Genomic DNA, 19,397 nt, shown 5'->3' on the forward strand with positions numbered 1-19,397 from the left:
AAACGGAATGGAGCTAAGCACAGGCAAAATCCTAGAGGAAAAACTGGATCAGTCTGCTTTCCACCAGACACTGGGAGATGAATTCACCTTCCAGCAGGCCAAAAACCTGAAAACACAAATATACACTGCAGTTGCTTACCAAGAAAACAGTGAATGTTCCTGAGTGGCCTAATTACAGTGTTGACATAAATCTGCTTGAAAATATATGGCAAGACCTGAAAATGGTTGTCTAGCAATGATCAACAACCAATTTGACAGAGCTTGAAGAATTATGAAAAGAATAATGGTCAAATGTTGCACAATCCAGGTGTGGAAAGTTAAAGACCCAGAAAGACTCACAGCTGCAATTGCTCACAAAATGTGATTCTAACATGCACTGACTCAGGGGTTGAATAGTTGTCTAATGAAGATGTGTTGTTTTTTTCATTATTTAAATTTTATTTTATTTTTTACAAATGTTAGAATTTTTCTTCCACTTTGACAGAGTATTTTGTGTAGATCGTTGACAAGATCGTTTATTGCAAGCATACATTTACTATACTCCTCAAATTTCCAATGATAAAAACCGGGGGGAAAAAATCCTATATGGTCTGGATATTCTGTCCTATTCTATATTCTTACGTTCAAATGATTCTGTTACATCGCCCACTCCTATGCTTTATATTTAAAGAATGTTATATGCATCACATATGAATTTTTAGAATAGGAGGTGCGCAAATGTATACAAAAACAAATGTGAGAAGTTTGGCACAATGGACTCAAAGAAGCAGCGGTCAAACATTGAAGAGCAAGCCTCTGATGTGGGTTCCGACACACTGGAGACCTTTCCCCTCCAAGATAGACAGCATCTGCTAAGCCCTCACAGGAATCCTCTCTCTCACCACTTCTGCTTGGGAGGTGCTGAGTATGCAGCGGTGAACTGAAATAGTCTCGTCTCTTGGGATGAGAGGGGGAAAAGTCCTGGCTTCGATTTGCTTCGGTGTGGTATGGTATTTAGACTGAGGACAGATAAGTAGGGAAATCGCTGATGGGGCTCCTCTGCCTTTTCCGAATTTGAGCATAAGTTGTCATGCAATTGCACCACAAGAGGGCAGGAGTGAGTTTTTCCATGTATGACTCTCCAACTTGGTTTACACTAAGCATAACGCAAATCATCAAATTACCGGTAGTCACATAGTCACACGTGAATCTCTGCACGTTTTCAAACTCCTTCACATCCGCACGTTTGAGAGAGTGTGAAGGAGATTTTTTTAGATGTATTTTTTACCAGTGATGACTAAATGGTGTTTTTTTTGTGTTCCCCACACCACAAAGAGATGCAAGGTCGTCAAGAAATCAAATTTTTGTGTCACGTGTTTCGTTAGCAACAGGTGTAGACAAACAGTGAAAGGCTTACTTACAGGCCCTTATCCAACAACGCAGTTAGAGATCGTTTGTTTAATACCAAATAGAAATAGTGACAGGCGGAATAAATACCAAATAACAATAACATGGCTATATACAGGGAGTACCAGTACTGAGTCGCTGTGCAGGGGTACGAGGTAATTGAGCTATGTAGGGGTAAAGTGACCAGGCAACAGGATAGATGAGACGGAAGCAGCAGCATATGTGGTGAGTGTCAAACTATACGTGTGTGTGTGGCAGGTTAAATTACATTTTATTTGTCACGTGTGCCGAATACAACAGTGAAATGCTTACTTACAAGCCCTTAACCAACAATGCTATTAAGAACAATACCTAAAGAAATAAAAGTAACAGATAATGAAATAGCAGCAGTAAAATAACAATAGTGAGGCTATACAGAGTCAAATGTGCGGGGGCACCGGTTAGTCAGGTAATATGTACATGTAGGTAGAGTTATTAAAGTGACTATGCATAGATAATAAACAGAGAGTAGCAGCAGTGTAAAAAAGGGGGGGGGGGCATTGCAAATGGTCTGGGTAGTCATTTGATTAGATGTTCAGGAGTCTTATGGCTTGGGGTGTAGAAGATGTTTAGAAGCCTCTTGGACCTAGACTTGGCACTCTGGTACCGCTTGCCATAAGGTAGCAGAGAGAACAGTCTATGACTAGGGTGGCTGGAGTCTGACAATTTTTAGGACCTTCCTCTGACACCGCCTGTTATAGAGGTCCTGGATGGAAGGAAGCTTGGCCCCAGTGATGTACTGGGCAGTACCCACTACCCTCTGTAGTGCCTTGCGGTCGGAGGCCGAGCAGTTGCCATACCAGGCAGTGATGCAACAAGTCAGGATGCTCTCGATGGTGCAGCTGTAGAACCTTTTGAGGATCTGAGGACCCATGCCAAATCTTTGCAGTCTCCTGGGGGGGAATATGTTTTGTCGTGCCCTCTTCACAACTGTCTTGGTGTGCTTGGACCATGTTAGTTTGTTGGTGATGTGGACACCAAGGAACGTGAAACTCTCAACCTGTTCCACTACAGCCCGTCAATGAGAATGATGGCGTGCTCAGTCCTCCTTTTCCTGTTGTCCACAATCATCTCCTTTGTCTTGATCACGTTGAGGGAGAGGTTGTTGTTCTGGCATCACACGGCCAGGTCTCTGACCTCCTCCCTATAGGCTGTCTCGTCGTTGTCGGTGATCTGGCCTACCACTGTTGTGTCATCGGCAAACTTAATGATGGTGTTGGAGTTGTGCCTGGCCATGCAGTCATGAGTGAACAGGGAGTATAGGAGGGGGCTGAGCACGCACCCCTGAGGGGCCCCCGTGTTGAGGATCAGGGTGGCGGATGTGTTGTTACCTACCCTTACCACCTGGGGGCAGCCCGTCAATTGGTAGTGAGTGGAAATGCAAACCGGATGCTTCAGATTTATACATCCAGTGAAACATCAGGCTCATTGTTCTATCTGTGGTAGTACTAGCTGGCGCTGCTCGCTAGCTGCTAAGCTACTAGCTAGCTAGTCAGTTTAGTCAATTTATCAAGGTGACAGCTAAAGCACAACAGTGATTGCTTGGTTGTAGTGATTTTTGGTGTTAACATTCTGTCCAAACATTATCCAAACTAAATTCATCCTGAACACCTAGCTAGCTAGCTCTCCCACTTCCCAGTCATTGTTCTCCCAACTTGGACCACTACAATACTAAACACACTAATATAACATCCTGTAGCAGAGCTAGTGCGCACCACTTGTACGTGCGTAGCACACGGCCGCCCTGGAAACGTTGCGAGTTCAGGTTGCGTGCACACACAGAACATACCAACTAACACAAGAGATCCACATAGCATAGTACGTTGAGGGTGATGAAACAATGGAAACCAAGTCATTTTCAATGAAGGAAGCAAAGTGGGCGGGTGACCGTTGGGCGGTTTGAGCAGTACGTGAAGGACGTGAACAGCTGGGGAAAGCTGAACTTCATGCAAATACTCTGCGACATCATGTTGCTATTGATCAATCGAAGCTCACTGTATTTTCCAGCCCCTACTGGATTGGCTGTTACCAAGCACTCCCTAGCCTGCTTGCTAACATGATGGCAGTTGCAGACTTACCATTAGGCAGAAGAGGAAATTGCCTCAGGCCTCAATAATTTCCTCGCTTGAGGACCCCCCAACGCATTTCTTCCATAAAAATGCTGGCTGTTAATACTGCCATCGCTGTCAAGGCAGAGGACATGTATGTGTAGCCCATGTATCTGATGCTGTCTGGCCAGAAAGAGTATGACATGTTACTTTTTGGCCAGACAGCACCAGATAAATAGGCTACATATAGTAAGACAGAGGGACGCTGTTTCGCTCACTCAGAGGCTATCTCCGGCGAAATAGTTTTTCAAACAGAAACTTGCATCCTGCAGCACTAATTCCAAAAGGTTCTGGGACACTGTAAAGGTCCGTGGAGGATAAGAGCACCTCCTTCCAGCTGCCCACTGCACTGAGGCTAGGAAACACTGTCACCACAATAATCTAGAATTTCAATAAGCATTTCTCTACGGCCGGCCATGCTTTCCACCTGGCTACCCCTACCCCGGCCAACAGCTCTGCACTCCCCGCAGCAACTGGCCCAAGCCCCCCCTGCTTCTCCTTCACCAAAATCCAGATGTTCTGATATAGAGCTGCAAAATCTGGATCCCTACAAATCAGCTGAGCTAGACAATCTGGACCCTCTCTTCCTAAAATGATCCACCGCCATTGTTGCAACCCCTATTATTAGCCTGTTCAACCTCTCTTTTCGTATCGTCTGAGGTTCCTAAAGATTGGAAAGCGGCCGTGGTCATCCCCCTCTTCAAAGGGGGAGACACTAGACCCAAACTGTTACAGACCTATATCCATCCTGCCCTACCTTTTTAAAGTCTTCGAAAGCCAAGTTAACAAACAGATCACCGACCATTTCGAATCCCACTGTACCTTCTCCGCTATGCAATCTGGTTTCTGAGCTGGTTACAGGTGCAACCTTGGTTTCTCTAATGACTGCCTCGCCTGGTTCACCAACTACTTCTCAGATAGAGTTCAGTGTGTCAAATTGGAGGCCCTGTTGTCCGGACCTCTGGCAGTCTCTATGGGGGTGCCACAGGGTTCAATTTTCGGGCCGACTCTTTTCTCTGTATATATCAATAATGTCGCTCTTGCTGCGGGTGATTCTCTAATCCACCTCTACGCAGACAACACCATTCTGTATACTTCTGGCCCTTCTTTGGACACTGTGTTACCTAACCTCAAGACGAGCTTCAATGCCATACAACTCTCCTTCCGTGGCCTCCAACTGCTCTTAAATGCAAGTTAAACTAAATGCATGCTCTTCAACCGATCGCTGCCCGCACCTGCCCGCCCGTCCAGCATCACTACTCTGGACGGTTCTGACTTGCGGAATATGCGGACAACTACAAATACCTAGGTGTCTGGCTAGACTGTAAACTCTCCTTCCAGACTCATATTAAGCATCTTCAATCCAAACAAAGCCTCCTTCACTCATGCTGCCAAACATACCCTCGTAAATCTGACTATCCTACCGATCCTTGACTTCAGCAATGTAATTTACAAAATAGCCTTTAACACTCTACTCTGCAAATTGGATGCAGTCTATCACAGTGTCATCCGTTTTGTCACCAAATCCCCATATACTACCCACCACTGCGACCTGTATGCTCTCGTTAGCTGGTCCTCGCTACATATTCGTCGCCAAACCCACTGGCTCCAGGTCATCTATAAGTCTTTGCTAGGTAAAGCTCCGCCTGATCTCAGCTCACTGGTCACCATAGCAACACCCACCCGTAGCACGCGCTCCAGCAGGTATATTTCACTGGCCATCCCCAAAGCCAACACCTCCTTTGGCCACCTTACCTTCCAATTCTCTGCAGCCAATGACTGGAACTAATTGCAAAAATCACTGAAGTTGGAGACTTATATCTCCCTCACTAACTTTAAGCATCAGCTGTCAGAGCAGCTTACCGATCGCTGCAGCTGTAAATAGCCCATCCAACCAACTACCTACCTCGTCCCATATTTGTTTTTGTTTTTCTGCTCTTTTGCACACCAGTATTTCCACTTGTACATCCTCATCTGCACATCTATCACTCCAGTGTTAACTACTAAATTGTAATTACTTCGCTACTATGGCCTATTTTATTGCCTTACCTCCTTACTTTATTTGCACACACTGTATACAGATTTTTCTATTATGTTATTGACTGTACGTTTGTTTATCCCATGTGTAACTCTGTGTTGATTTTGTCACACTGCCTTTGCTTTATCTTGGCCAGGTCGCAGTTGTAAATGAGAACTTATTCTCATCTGGCTATCCTGGTTAAATAAGAAGGTGAAATTTAAGAAAATTAAAAACATTTAAAAAAGTTTCAGACACTTGCAAATTGAAGGAACGTTGGCGGGTGCACAGTACACTGTTCGGATGCTGGAATAATTGTTGATGAATGTGAGAAGATAACACTTCAAAAAGCAGGTTTCGTTTGACAAATCAGATGAAAATATGACTGGTTGTATTCATGGCACATTAAAAGGTAATATGTTTTTACAGTTTTATAATAATAACTTTTAACCCATTACAAACTGGCCTCTGCCTGGGGCCGCCAAACCACTAAGTCCTGAGGGGGAAGCAGGCATGGCTATCTGAATTTACACTTTAAAAGGATCTCTGCTGTGAGATGCTAAAATACCATCTGAGGAGCACGCACATGCGTTTTCCGATTAGCAGACCAGGCAGCGTCAGCACACATAATCTGCAGCTGGATGCTTCTCCTTCAGTTGGCTGTACAAATGTTCTGCATTTGGAATCTAGGTTAAAGGTTGTCAAGCTGGGGGAACGTCCATTTTGAAATTGAATAAGCAGCTGTAGTTGTGGTTCCGGTGATCAGTCACAGACGGCTGGAATGCGTCATATTCCCGTAGCCTCCAGCATCCTTGACTTTTCTTAGTTAAAATCCTGTTTAGTCTGTCCTAGGAATGTCCTGCTTATAACTATTGACGGAGAATATTGATTGCTTCCTTCACTGGTTTGTATTTTGTATGCTGGTTCTCTTCCATAATGTAATTAAGACTCAAAATCAAGAGAATCTTGTTTTGTTATGGAGGACCATGTTAAAGAGTATGGTGATTCTTCCTGGAAAGAACTTAAGCATTATAAAGATAAGGCTTGAGGTATTAATCTACTGTACATGTTTATTTGTGGAATGGTAATTACATCACCTGAGTTATCATTCCTCTCACAATCCCTGCCCAAAATATATTGGACCCATGGGGGACAAACATCCCCAAATAAGAAACCAAATAAATATTGATAATCACCAGCAACACGGGAAAACATCTATACAGGTGAAGTCTGAAGTTTACATACACTTTAGCCAAATACATTTCAACTCAGTTTCACAATTCCTGACACTTAATCCTAGTAAAAATGTCATATTAGGTCAGTTAGAATCATCACTTTATTTTAAGAATGTGAAATGTCAGAATAATAGTAGAGAGAATGATTTATTTCAGCTTTTATTCTTTCATCACATTCCCAGTGGGTCAGAAGTTTACATGAACCAAATTCTAATTGAGTGTATTGCCTTTAAATTGTTTAACTTGGGTCAAAAGTTTTGGGGAGCCTTCCACAAGCTTCCCACAATAAGTTGGGTAAATTTTGGCCCATTCCTCCTGACAGAGCTGGTGTAACTGAGTCAGGTTTGTAGGCCTCCTTGCTCGCACACACTTTTTCAGTTCTGCCCATAAACGTTCTATATGATTGACTTTGTTGTCCTTATGCCATTATGCTACAACTTTGGAAGTATGCTTGGGGTCATTGTCCATTTGAAAGACCCATTTCCGACCAAGCTTTAACTTCCTGACTGATGTCTTGAGATGTTGCTTCAATATATCCACGTAATTTTCCAACCTCATGATGCCATCTATTTTGTGAAGTGCACCAGTCCCTCCAGCAGCAAAGCACCCCCACAACATGATGCTGCCACCCCCGTGCTTCACGGTTGGGATGGTGTTCTTCGGCTTGCAAGCCTCCCCCTTTTTCCTCCAAACATAACGATGGTCATGATGGCCAAACAGTTCCATTTTTGTTTCATCAGACCAGAGGACATTGCTCTAAAAAGTACGATATTTGTCCCCATGTGCAGTTGCAAACCGTAGTCTGGCTTTTTGATAGCGGTTTTGGAGCAGTGGCTTCTTCCTTGCTGAGCAGCCTTTCAGGTTATGTCGATATAAGACTTGTTTTACTGTAGATATAGATATTTTTGTACCCGTTTCCTCCAGCATCTTCACAAGGTCCTTTGCTGTTGTTCTGGGATTGATTTGCACTTTGACAGAATGCATCTCTTTCCTGAGCGGTATTTATTTGCCCTTTATTTAACTAGGCAAGTCAGTTTAGAACAAATTCTTATTTTCAATGACAGCCTAGGAACAGTGGGTTAACTGCTTTGTTCAGGGGCAGAAAGACAGATTTTTACCTTGTACCTCTGGGATTTGATCTTGTAACCTTTCAGTTACTAGTCCAACGCTCTAACCACAGTCCCAATGACGACTGTGTGGTCCCATGGTGTTTATACTTGTGTGCTATTGTTTGTACAAATGAACGTGGTGCCTTCAGGCGTTTGGAAATTGCTCCCAAGGATGAACCAGGCTTGTGGTGGTCTACAATTTTTTTTCTGAGGTCTTGGCTGATCTCTTTGGATTTTTCCATGATATCAACGCAAAGAGGCACTGAGTTTGAAGGTAGGCCTTGAAATACATCCACAGGTACACCTCCAATTAGCCTATCAGAAGCTTCTAAAGCCATGACATCACTTTCTGGAATTTTCCAAGCAGTTTAAAGGCACGGTTAACTTAGTGTATGTAAACTTCTGACCCACTGGAATTGTGATACAGTGAATTGTAAGTGAAATAATCTGTCTGTTAGCAATTGTTAGAAAAATTGCTTGTGTCATGCACAAAGAAGATGTCCTAACAGATTTGCCAAAACTATAGTTTGTTAACAAGAAATTTGGGGAGTGGTTGAAAAATGAGTATTAATGACTCCAACCTAAGTGTATGTAAACCTCCGACTTCAACTGTATAAACATATTTAAAGCCAACTTCTAACACTGACTGAATGACGTGGCTAGAACGGTCTGTGGTTCGTGACACAGTCCATCAGTCACATTACCGGTGAAACAACTACTTATATTTGAAATAACCTTTTGACTTGCAGAACCACATTAGCACAGTATGCAGTGGGTCACTTCCTCTGGCTTGTCTCAGACGTCATCAGGCCCAGGCACGACGTGCGGTGCGTGCACCAGCAAAAAGGCAGTAGAAAGCTAGGGGAACCTTCCAGTCCCCAAATGCAGAACTCTGTTCTAGCCCTTTACACCTGCCAATTCCCTTCCCGCCATCTGTAATGAAGCACATGCATATTCTTTCCATATAAAAATCAGTAACCAGTGAGTGTTTTTGTTCAATTTGTGTTCGCAACATTATTTCGATATTCCTAGTCTTGAGATAAGGCCACACGTTTGTGGTTAGGCTACAGTGTTATTGCATGTTCCTGCCAGAAACAAAACATTTCTCAGCTTTTCCGTTTATTGGGGGGGGTTTGTGTTAGCTTTTCAAAAGCTTTCAGCAACACAACATCTGTTTCCTTTCAAATAGTCTCTGTCAGTTACTCTGACCTTATAAATCATATTAGATAACTTTTAGCGCATGGGCATAGGCACAACCCACTGGGGAACCAGGCCCACCCAATAAAATAGAGAAGTTATGTTCCAAATAGGACGTTATGTGTTTTCAATTAAACATGCAAACACCAACAGATAGAATTCATAGCAACCAGTGCACTGCGTTAGTCAGATTTGATGAAATATAACATGACACATGAACTTGACAGGAATTCACCAATAAAAACTAACTGAAAGCCACACCCCCAATAAACCACTCCAATATGACTGCATTTAGGCACATGTCACTGCACTCTTCATTTAGCAAACAAGACCGCTCATAATCCAGTGCCTTTACCACAGTCAACAACACACCTATAATTGAAATATAAAACATGTTTCTCTTTGCGCGACAAATTGTGTGTGTGTGTGTGTGTGTGTGTGTGTGGTGGGGGGGGGGGTACATCCACATTCCTGCAGGCCCACCCACCAACAAATTTCTGGCTACATCACTAATTTTGCGTAAGCAAATGGTACCAAAGCAAACTGTTTACATTCTTGTTTACAGTAAGTCTATATCCTTCCTAAAAATTGGACAACAAAAGCCTATTTGTTTCGCTGAAACAAAAAGTTATTTGACCGTCTTCATAAAGTCCCTGAGCCTTTATCAAACGAATGGATGTTCGGTCCAGGATGTACAGTTCAGTTGAAGTGAGTTTCACTGCCAAGCACTGTAGGAAGCTTTCCCAGTTACCTTTCACCTACTTAGCCTCCACCACGGACATGAGAGGGTTAACTCCTTTTCTTTGTGGTCTGGCCCCAGCTCGTGAATTGCCTACTTGCTCCCCGGCAGTTAAATCTGGGCCTTGGGAATTACCATATAATGTAGGCATTCTCTGTGGTGAACTTTCCCCTAATTCTCACACTGCTCCTGCCTCGCGGCAGGCCTAAAGAGGAGCACTCCGGCCAAATTATGCAGCACGTTCCCCCTGACTTCCAACACATTGCCAATGACTTCACACAACCGCAATCGGGTTCATTCTATCCCAGCCACATGATTAAGCCGACTCAGGTAACACTGTCGCAGAAAAAAAGCTCTCGTTGTACTTTGATGGATGCGTTTTCTAATAAGCGCTAATATCTACAATCGACACGGAGTGTGTTAAGAAGTGCTTCAGTAAATGAAGTACAATCAGTTATTTTTCTTTATGGAGGAAGCAAGACAATGTTTATTCCCAAACTGCATTATATTCAGCCAAATTCTTAACTCTGCAAATGAATATGCAATGTAACATTGAGTTGTTTAAAACCACTGATTTATCTAAATCCCTTTTCTTATCGTATGGGGAATAATGGTAAATTGTGTCATTGCTATATTACGGTCAAGTCACCCCGTAACACATGATCAACAACAAAGAAATCGATGTCAGTGTCAATCACAGGTGACAGGTTTAATACTCATCGCTGCATCCTTTATTAGAAGGGCGGCTAGACCTCTTAATTCCCGTGGATCACGTCACTTCTCCCTTTTTGTTGACAAAGCTCTTGTGCACAAACTTGCAACATTATCTCACTTCTCTGTTAAAGTAGAAAAATACTGGGCACCAAACCCGTTCACAGGGTTGGTTAACTCGAGGTCCCTCGTGTCTCTATCAACCTAGGGAGAGCAGCCTTTAGTTAAGGGAACCAAACTCATTTTGAGGAACAAACTCATTGTGATTAGCTGGGCCTGGCTGCTAAGTGGGTGGGCCGATGCCCTCCAAGGCCCACCCATGGCTGCACCAGTGCCCAGTCATGTGAAATTAATAGATTTGGGCCTAATAAATGTATTTCAATTCACAAATTTCTTTATATGAACTGTAACTCAGTCAAATCTGAAATTGTTGCATTTATATTTTTGTTTAGTATACATATATTTTTTAATCAGCCTGTATGGCTTTCCTATCTTGTTTGATGTGACCCACATTCTTTGTTACATCATGATGTGTTCAAAGTGCGTCAATCTATCCCATGTCATACAGCTGTCTGATTGTCAATTTCTAGTGTACTGACAAGTCTGAACCCCTTTCTGGGTACGGAATGATAGAAACATTATAGAGACAGTAGCTTTCTGTTTAACATCCTTATGATCATCAATACATTCTAATGTGTTTGCACAAAAAGCTGTCTTTATCATACAGCTGTGCATGGCAAGGGTTTGCCCGGAAATCTCTTTCTTTACTGTATTCTAAGGGTAATGATGGAAACCAGCTTCATTGTTACATCATGTGCTCCCCTCCCAGTCCTCCTCTAGACAAGAGTTGGGGAGAAACCAGAGAGCAGATCTCCCCCCTCTGCTCAGCCAGCCAATCAGATCAGCCAGCTGGCTGGAGTTGAAGGGCTCTGAAAGTATAAAACTGAAGTGCTCCTCACAGAGAAGTAGGAGCTTGAGATCTAGTAACCAACTGGAAAGGGTGCACACTTTGCATGCCTCTGCAAACCACCGGAGGATAAAACCAACCAAAGAAACCGAGTCAACGAACGAACAAACAAAGGAAAGCAAGCGACAATGAAGACAACACTAGTAACTGTGACTCTGTGTCTGGTCATTCTGATGGCCACCGGCAACCCCTTCGAGAGGAGAGGAGGCTTGGCCGCTGGCGGGAAGGAGAAGAGGGTGCAATATGCGGCGTGGGACGATGTGAACGTGATCGCCCACGGCCTGCTCCAGCTGGGTCAGGGGCTCAAGGAGCATGTGGACAAGACCAAGGGCCAGATGAGGGATATCACTGCCAAGCTGAAGGCCTTCAACGGTACCGTGGCCGACCTGGGCCAGGAGGGTCAGAGGCTGCAGGAGGAGGGCGACGCACTGAAGGCCCGGGCCCGGGGGCTGGAGGACAGGGAAGTCCAGGTGCTCAACGTGACGGCCGAGCTGAGGGAGAGGACAGAGGAGATGCAGCAGGAGAGGAAGAGGGTGGATGAGCGGATGAACAAGCTGGAGGAGAAGGTGGATGGCATGCTGCAGGGAGAGGGGCTGCCCGACATGAATGCAGGCAACTACAGCGATGCCCGCATCATTCAGGTAAGGTTGGAATCCAAGACTATTTGGGGATACTATGTTTTTCTGTCTGAAAAAGCTATAATACAAATTGCGCATTTGATGTGAAAGGAGAGCAAACAACCTGAGAAAGTTACTACTGACAAGACAGACTGAGCTGATTTGCTGCATTTCTCCCCCTTTTGTAAGCTTACTTGCACTTGCAAGCTTGCAGTTGACATTGTATCCAATCATTTCAATTGTATGAAGGCATTACAAATTATTATTTTTTACAGTAAACAGCCTGGCCTATTCATTCACTGTGCTACATGACAAAACATCACAGAAAATAGATGAATCGATTAACATCAAGTCATGCTTAATACAGTAGGTTACTATTTTACATCAGTCCTGAATAATAGTTTGACAAATTGCCTATTCGCTACCACTACCCATCTTCAGAAAAACAAGTGGAGGGGGCCGTGTGATGCACTTTGATGGACAAGAACATATGGGTCTGGCATTATTTCCATTGACCCAAAGATATTCAGATTACAGTAAAGAAAGATCTCCAGCAAACCCTTGAGTCACTGGGACTGTACAGAAGGCACGCCAGTGGGTGTGTTACTATTGTGCTGAAGAGCTTGGACTACGTGTAGAGAGAACGCAAAATCTTGCCAGACAAAAAGGAACTGCACGCCTAATTTTTAAACCGTGATATTTGGAACATGGTCCAATTTAGGAAAATGTCACGCTTGATTTTATAAATGGTTTACAGCTGCAATAGCACCTGAACTTGAAAGAATGTATTGTTATGGCCATTTTGGGGGTGGAAAACCCCGCGTTATGTAACCAAACCACCCGGTTGGAAAATACAAATGCCAGCGTTGATTTTGGACATGTGCTCCGAAGGATATGAGTTGTGTTTTCTGGATATAGTCTAGCAGTTCAATGTGGGCTAATCATGTTATAAGTAACCTAGGCTACTTACAATTACGTTACAGGGTACCCTTTCTGTTTTCTTTCAGTGGATGCTGGAAGCTCAGAATAAACGTATTGATGACCTGGTCAACAGAGTCCGACTCCAGCAAGATAAACTTGACAAGCAGAACGTGCGCATCAGAACCCTGCAAAACCAGGTGTGGAACACAGTCCATTTGAACATTTATCATGATTTATGCGATTGTTTTGTATGAATTATTTAAAGCTTTGTTTTCTTGCTTCCTCAGATTCAGCTGACAAAAGAGAGACCAGCATTCAGGCGGAAACCAGAGGAGGCCGTTCACAATGGTAGCATTGAGCAGCGCGACTCACCCATCGGTAAGTAAAACCAAGCTTCATGTCGAATCCGTTGACTCAATTGACTTTTAAGACACCCAGACAAATACTGACCTCCCGTCCCATGCCATCTGCTTAGGGACAGTAAAGATGCTTAAAACGTCAACTTTAACTGGAGTTGTCCCTACATTACTTGAAGTATAGGCTTATTAGCTTTAATCATCAGATTATTGTATGCACGCATTTTACTGCCCAAAACTCACGAGAAATTGTGCACAGATGATGGAATCACAATCTGATGAATCCCAGTCGGAGCTTGTTTTTTCACAAGTTTCCAGTTGTCTTGAACGCACTGAAGACATAATTCGGAGATGTCTGATTTCCCAGTTGTTTTGAACGCGACATTAGGGACATTTTTCCATGTAAATTCAACAACAAAAAATGTGATGTGATAACGTTGAATCAATGTGGAAAACTGATTGGATTTGCAAAAAGTCATCAACATAGGGACATTTTGTATTTTTGTCACCCAACTTTTAACTTAAATCCAATGACATTATTTGGTTGATTTCACGTTGAATTCATGTTAGTTGACGACTCAAAACAAATGAACTGACATCTGTGCCCATTGGGTGTTTTTCATTGGGTTCACAGAAAATAGCATGTATTCACAGTATGAAGAAAAAGATCACATCAGGAAGTATACATTAAGTGAGGCTACCCCGTCTTACTAAATACTGCAGTGCAGTAATTGTAAAGGTAATCATGAGCTCCTCCACCTACAGTACAACCTACGTCAGGCAGCTGTTCGCATCTGAAACGTACTACAGCGGCCTACTCATCACGTGGGCTTTCATCAGGGCGGTATAGAGTTGACTCATGGTTTCTGGCAATGGAACAAGGATTAGGGCTAACTCGTGGCAAGTTCCTGTTTAGTCCTCAGAGGGGTGGTCAAACTAAAAATCCAGCATGAAGGGATATGAATGAATCAATATGACTATACAGGAAATTAGAAGAGTTTATATATCCCTCTGAATGATCCCTATGCAAACCATGCCACTTCATGGATGTTGGTCAGATCTGCGATTGACCGACTCAAGAGTTCATTGAAGAAGAAAGTACCATTGTTGTACCATTTCAATATATTCCCTGTTAAAAACAAGTAATGTATCGCTCTCTCTCAATCCCAAGCAACATCATTCGTGGTTATATCAAAATATTTCCCACTGTCTGATAGCCACTAAATGAAGTAGTTGAAAAGTGAACCCGGAGCTTGGAGATGCAGTCGCTCAGGCGAACACAGTGAGTCCTCTCACAGCAAGTTCTGACAGCAGGATTTTTAGGAATGTTATAAAAGAAACAAGTCCTCTGGCTGCACTTCCATTAAGGGAGAGTTCAGCAGTCCCGGACAGTGTTATCTCAGGGTCACAATAGACCCCGATCACTGAGGGATTACAAATGTGACAGAGCTCGGGGAGGGGGGAGTGGTGAATATCCAAATCTAGTATGCTATGTTCTTCAGATTAGGTCCTCTGGGCCAGAGCCAGAAAAAAAGTCATAACAGAAAATGGAGGTGGTCTAATTTTGTCTGGTGAGCTTTGCACACACATCCTTTGTTGTTTTTGATGACACGGACTGCCTTGCTCCATCCTTCCAGCACTCCACTTTGTACTCCTTCCCATAAAACAAATAATCGCCCATCCCTCAGGAATGTCCAACCGTTCCCCCAGATCTGTCAGAGAAGCCAGCTGTCCACCTTCTCCCCTCCTCCATCCCCGTAGACCCCCGCCTCTTCAGGCCTAGATGAATGCAACTGTGCCAAAGTTGAGGAGAACCCCTGAACGCAAGGCAAATCACAACTACCCATCGCTAACCAATAGAGCTCATGCCTCGCCTAGAAGGGTCATTCCAGAAGAGGGATGTGTTGCGGTCCCGGGGTCGGCGCTCATGTTTGTACTTGAAAACAAATATCAACCAAGTCAAACTGATATTTATTGATTGATTGGTCCCAATTTAAATCTTGAATCATAGTTTAGGCGATTGCTGCAGACAAAGAGCATCATAGCGGATAAACATATGCAGTATCTCTCAAGTCAGCATCATATAAACGTGAACTATTTTCTGGAAAACACTTAAGGTTGTGCTGTGCACCAACTCATGCCTTATCAGGCACATTACATCCAATGGGCTCCCCAGGCCTTTTGTTGACGCTGTCTCTATCCCATACAGTGACAGCATGCTCCTAGCACTCTCTGAGCATTCCCTTTGCATGCAGTGGCCATGCACTTCTGTCACTGACTGGCTGCTGTGCATGTGAGGGAGGTGTGACAAACAGGAGGGGAGGGGGAGACGGAGGACAGAAGGGGGTAGAGGAATGTGAGTTGCCAGGCAGCTGAGGTGGAAGTTTGCTTGGGAACTGGGAGAAAGGTCATGTTTACTACTAAGCAAGGAGCTGTCGTCGTCATCGCCCCCCCCAGTTCGGACTAGGGCACAACACATGAACTCTTTCTGTGTTAGGGTATCCAACTATTGATTAACACACTTCAGGATAAGGCCCCTTCTTTTTTGCAAGCATTCATAGACCCAGAGAGCTACAATGGAGAAGTCAATGATAGGGATCCCAGCAGTGGAGGCTGGTGGGAGGACCTATAGGAGGAGGGGCTCATTGTAATGGTTGAAATGGCATAAATAAAACCGTATCAAACGGTATGGAAACCACATGTTTGATTCCAATGACGGCCTACACACATGACTTGCCTAGTAGCATACTAAAATAAATTAAAATTTGACTCCGTTCCTTTAACTCCATTTCAGCCATTACAATGCGCCCATCCTCTTTAAGCTCCTCCACTGGATCCCAGATAGGGAAACCAGGTGGATCCTGATTCCTGAACATCTGACCTAGTTATTAAGTGAAAGGTAGACCATGTTCTTCAATAATGTCCCTACAAGTGTGAAGTCTCTCAGTAGAAAACAGTGCCCAGAGTTTTTATTTTCTAGTTGAATTAATAATTTAGAATGTATTTTTATGTTTATTTATATTTGTTCCAGTGTAGAGGAAAGGCACTGATACTAACTATTTGAGATATGGTGTGGACAAACTGAACCATGTTGTATTTTTTGTTCTTTCAGAGATGGCCTCCGATTGCCATGAGCTGTTCCTGAAAGGTGAGACGGCCAGCGGCGTGTACACCATTCAGCCATTAAACTACCAATCCTTTGAAGTCTGCTGTGAAATGACAGCCGGTAAGTGACGTTAGCCAGGGTTATACACTTGTGTTCTATTTACAGGGCTTAACTAACAATCGTTAACTAGTCCAACAACCAATCTTTATCTTCAGGCAAAAGGATAGCTCAGAAGCCCCTATAGGGGACAAGTCACCATATAAGGTTTCCCTGTAAGCGTAGTTTTTAAACACATTGTATCACTACATGTATGACAATTGGCTGTGGTAAATTGCTCATGGTCAAGACTAATCCAACTACTCTTCCTCTCTACAGAAGGTGGCTGGACTGTGATCCAGAGGCGCCAGAATGGCTCAGTTGACTTTGACCAGCTATGGCTGGCCTACCAGAGCGGCTTTGGCAGTCTGAGTGGTAAATAAATCCTCTTATCTTTTCTCATCTCCCTCACTAAATTCCACTGGCGCTAGCTAGCGAGGTCACCCCGAGGTTCGAACAGTACCACCTGTAGCCACAGCATAGAACAGTACAGAGCAGCGCTCTTGACCCGAAAACCTCCCAGTTCAGTTTGATTAACAAGTATTGATACTAACACTAATGCAGGATTGTAGATGTCAAGATCGAGGGATCAGGTGGATCTTGATATGGCAGGTTTGGCACAAACAACCATCTAATCTGCAGCTTTAATGACACTGGCGGCTTTAGGTGCCCGAAGTGACCAAATCGCATGTTCTATTCCTTTTTAAATTCCATTAAGTGATTACCGGCCTCATTACGATCAGATCTTTTAAATTAACGAAGACACATGTATGCAGACTTTGCACACGCTGCCACTGCTTAGGTCTGAACTCTTTCTTTTTTAATCTCTCTCTCACTAGGTGAGTTCTGGCTTGGTCTTGAGAAGATGCACGCCGTGGCAAAAGACACGGACTACACCCTCAAGGTCAAGTTTTCCGACTGGATGGACGATTCTGAGACGGTCCAGTACCCCATCCGTCTGGGCGGGGAGGAGAGCCACTACGCCCTCCACATCCAGGAGACCTCCATCGGCAACCTGGAGAGCTCCCTGGCCACCGAAGCCTCCGGCCTGCCCTTCTCCACCCGCGACCAAGACAATGACCAGAAGAGCGACACCAACTGCGCCAAACACCTCTCTGGTACGCTCCTCTTTATCCATGTTCAAAGTAACTTTTTGTCAGAATTTGATCTTGAGGTCTCAAGATGTATCTCTCAGTAACTCAAATTTGGAATGTAGCACCAATGCCAATCTAACTAGATGTTTGCGCTCTTTCCCCAGGTGGCTGGTGGTTCAGCAACTGCGGACGCTCCAACCTGAACGGGCGCTACTTCATGAGCCCTCCTCCCAAGCAGAGGCATCAGAGGAAGCAGGGGGTTTTCTGGAAGACCTGGCGTGGCCGATACTATCCCCTGAAGACCACCGTCATGATGATCGCACCCATCGCGATCGAGAATAAGTCGTAGAGGAGAGACCCAGCAGTCTTCCGACTTTTCTCTTCTTAAACTGAAACACCTTTAGAGGCAGTTGGCCGACGAGTTAGGTTAGCGACCTGCTCATCCCAGGCCTCGCCCACTGAGGCTTCCAACAGAGCCAAGGCCATCATAAAGGCCAAAACGAACTCATAGTTGAATGGGCTCCCGTGTTTCCAAAGCTTTGTTTTTCGAAAGTCTTCAAGTCTCTCGGCTACAGACACAACCGAACAATGCAGAAATGTCTGTTTTAAGAAGTGAAGAAGTACATGTGCATCAGCCTTAGTGGAAATGAATGGCACAGAATGAGGCGAGTGCCAACGTGTGTTCTGTGTTCCAAGAAACGACGCATTTTCTACATGTGGAGACCCATCTGACAGATGTTTTTAAATGCAAGCGCTCTACCCAGATGTTGAGCAGTGACATCTAGCTAGAATATGGTGTTGTCAGCATGAACACTGCCCTCCACTGCAGTTGTACAAGTGGGGCAACTGTGGAGTTTATTAATCTGATTGTATGGACCAAAATGGTGACTGAAACAATTAGTTGTTTTCCACATGAACGTAATGGCATTAGCTATTCAAAGGCATTATGTAAATAAATAATCAATGTAAACTAGAATTACAGAAAGTGTGTTAAGAATTTTTAAACAATGGTGGTTTCTTTGTCTACATTTCCCTGTTCCTCTATGGAGCAAAGCACAATTCCAGCCTTTTGTACAAAGTCACTTTTTTAATTTTTTCCCCCTGCAGTTTTATTTTGAATCAAAGTAAGCTCCTGCTCCACTGTTGCGTTCTCGTGGAGACGTTTTATTCCTCAGTCATATTGACTGCATTTAACATGACCAGAGTCGTTTCTTTCTGTATGATGAAACTTCACTGCAACCCGTTGTCACATTCTCTAGTGTTCTTTGTCGATGACTTTTAGTTTTTTTTTTTCTCCCTTTTATTTAAAAGCTTTAAAGAATCTTTATATATTTCTGGTATTGTCTATTTGTAATTTATATAGTCTATTTTATGTTTTTCAGTTGTAAAATTGTTTTTGTTTTAAAGAAAATAAACTGATTTTTGGCTTCAATAGGAGTCAATAAAAATGATTTAAAGAACGAATACTGTTGTCTGAGCTCGGATCAAAACACGCTGATGCAGCTGTAAATACAAAACCAGAAGTGAGCCAATGGTCAGAATGAAGTAATATGTCAGACAACTTAAAATGAACATCCGTAGCTAACCCAAAAACAGTCAAATGAATATGGTAGCCAACTTGAAAACTAGTCAAAGGAACGTCGTAGCCCCGGGGGTTTTCAAACTTTTCTTGCCCAGGGACCCCATCATATGTTAGCAA

The 19,397-nt window shown here is 43.7% G+C and overlaps 1 protein-coding gene across 3 annotated transcripts; it reads left to right on the forward strand.

Annotated features, from left to right (window-relative positions):
* Positions 1–1,590: 1,590 nt before the first annotated feature.
* On the forward strand, positions 1,591–19,162 carry LOC112260300 (angiopoietin-related protein 4). 3 transcript variants are annotated; one of them, XM_024435296.2, is made up of 8 exons: positions 1,591–1,611; positions 11,371–12,149; positions 13,109–13,243; positions 13,334–13,424; positions 16,515–16,628; positions 16,884–16,979; positions 17,444–17,722; positions 17,863–19,162. In XM_024435296.2, the coding sequence occupies exons 2-8, from the start codon at positions 11,637–11,639 to the stop codon at positions 18,045–18,047; spliced, it is 1,413 nt and encodes a 470-aa protein (XP_024291064.1). In that variant the 5' UTR covers positions 1,591–1,611; positions 11,371–11,636; the 3' UTR covers positions 18,048–19,162. The 3 variants fall into 3 exon arrangements, with proteins under 3 accessions (XP_024291064.1, XP_024291065.1, XP_024291066.1); XM_024435297.2 differs by lacking the exon at positions 1,591–1,611 and having other exon boundaries at positions 11,249–12,149; XM_024435298.1 differs by lacking the exon at positions 1,591–1,611 and having other exon boundaries at positions 13,133–13,243.
* Positions 19,163–19,397: the final 235 nt, after the last annotated feature.

The sequence above is a fragment of the Oncorhynchus tshawytscha genome, linkage group LG10, assembly GCF_018296145.1.
Source record: "Oncorhynchus tshawytscha isolate Ot180627B linkage group LG10, Otsh_v2.0, whole genome shotgun sequence".
Classification (NCBI taxonomy): domain Eukaryota; kingdom Metazoa; phylum Chordata; class Actinopteri; order Salmoniformes; family Salmonidae; genus Oncorhynchus; species Oncorhynchus tshawytscha.

Excerpts from the sequence above, each read along its gene's own strand:
- LOC112260300 (XM_024435296.2), top strand. The coding sequence starts at position 11,637 with ATGAAGACAACACTAGTAACTGTGACTCTGTGTCTGGTCATTCTGATG. Across the intron at positions 12,150-13,108 it reads GCGATGCCCGCATCATTCAG|GGTACCCTTTCTGTTTTCTT; the intron begins GTAAGGTTGGAA and ends ATTACGTTACAG. Across the intron at positions 13,425-16,514 it reads GCAGCGCGACTCACCCATCG|AGATGGCCTCCGATTGCCAT; the intron begins GTAAGTAAAACC and ends TTGTTCTTTCAG.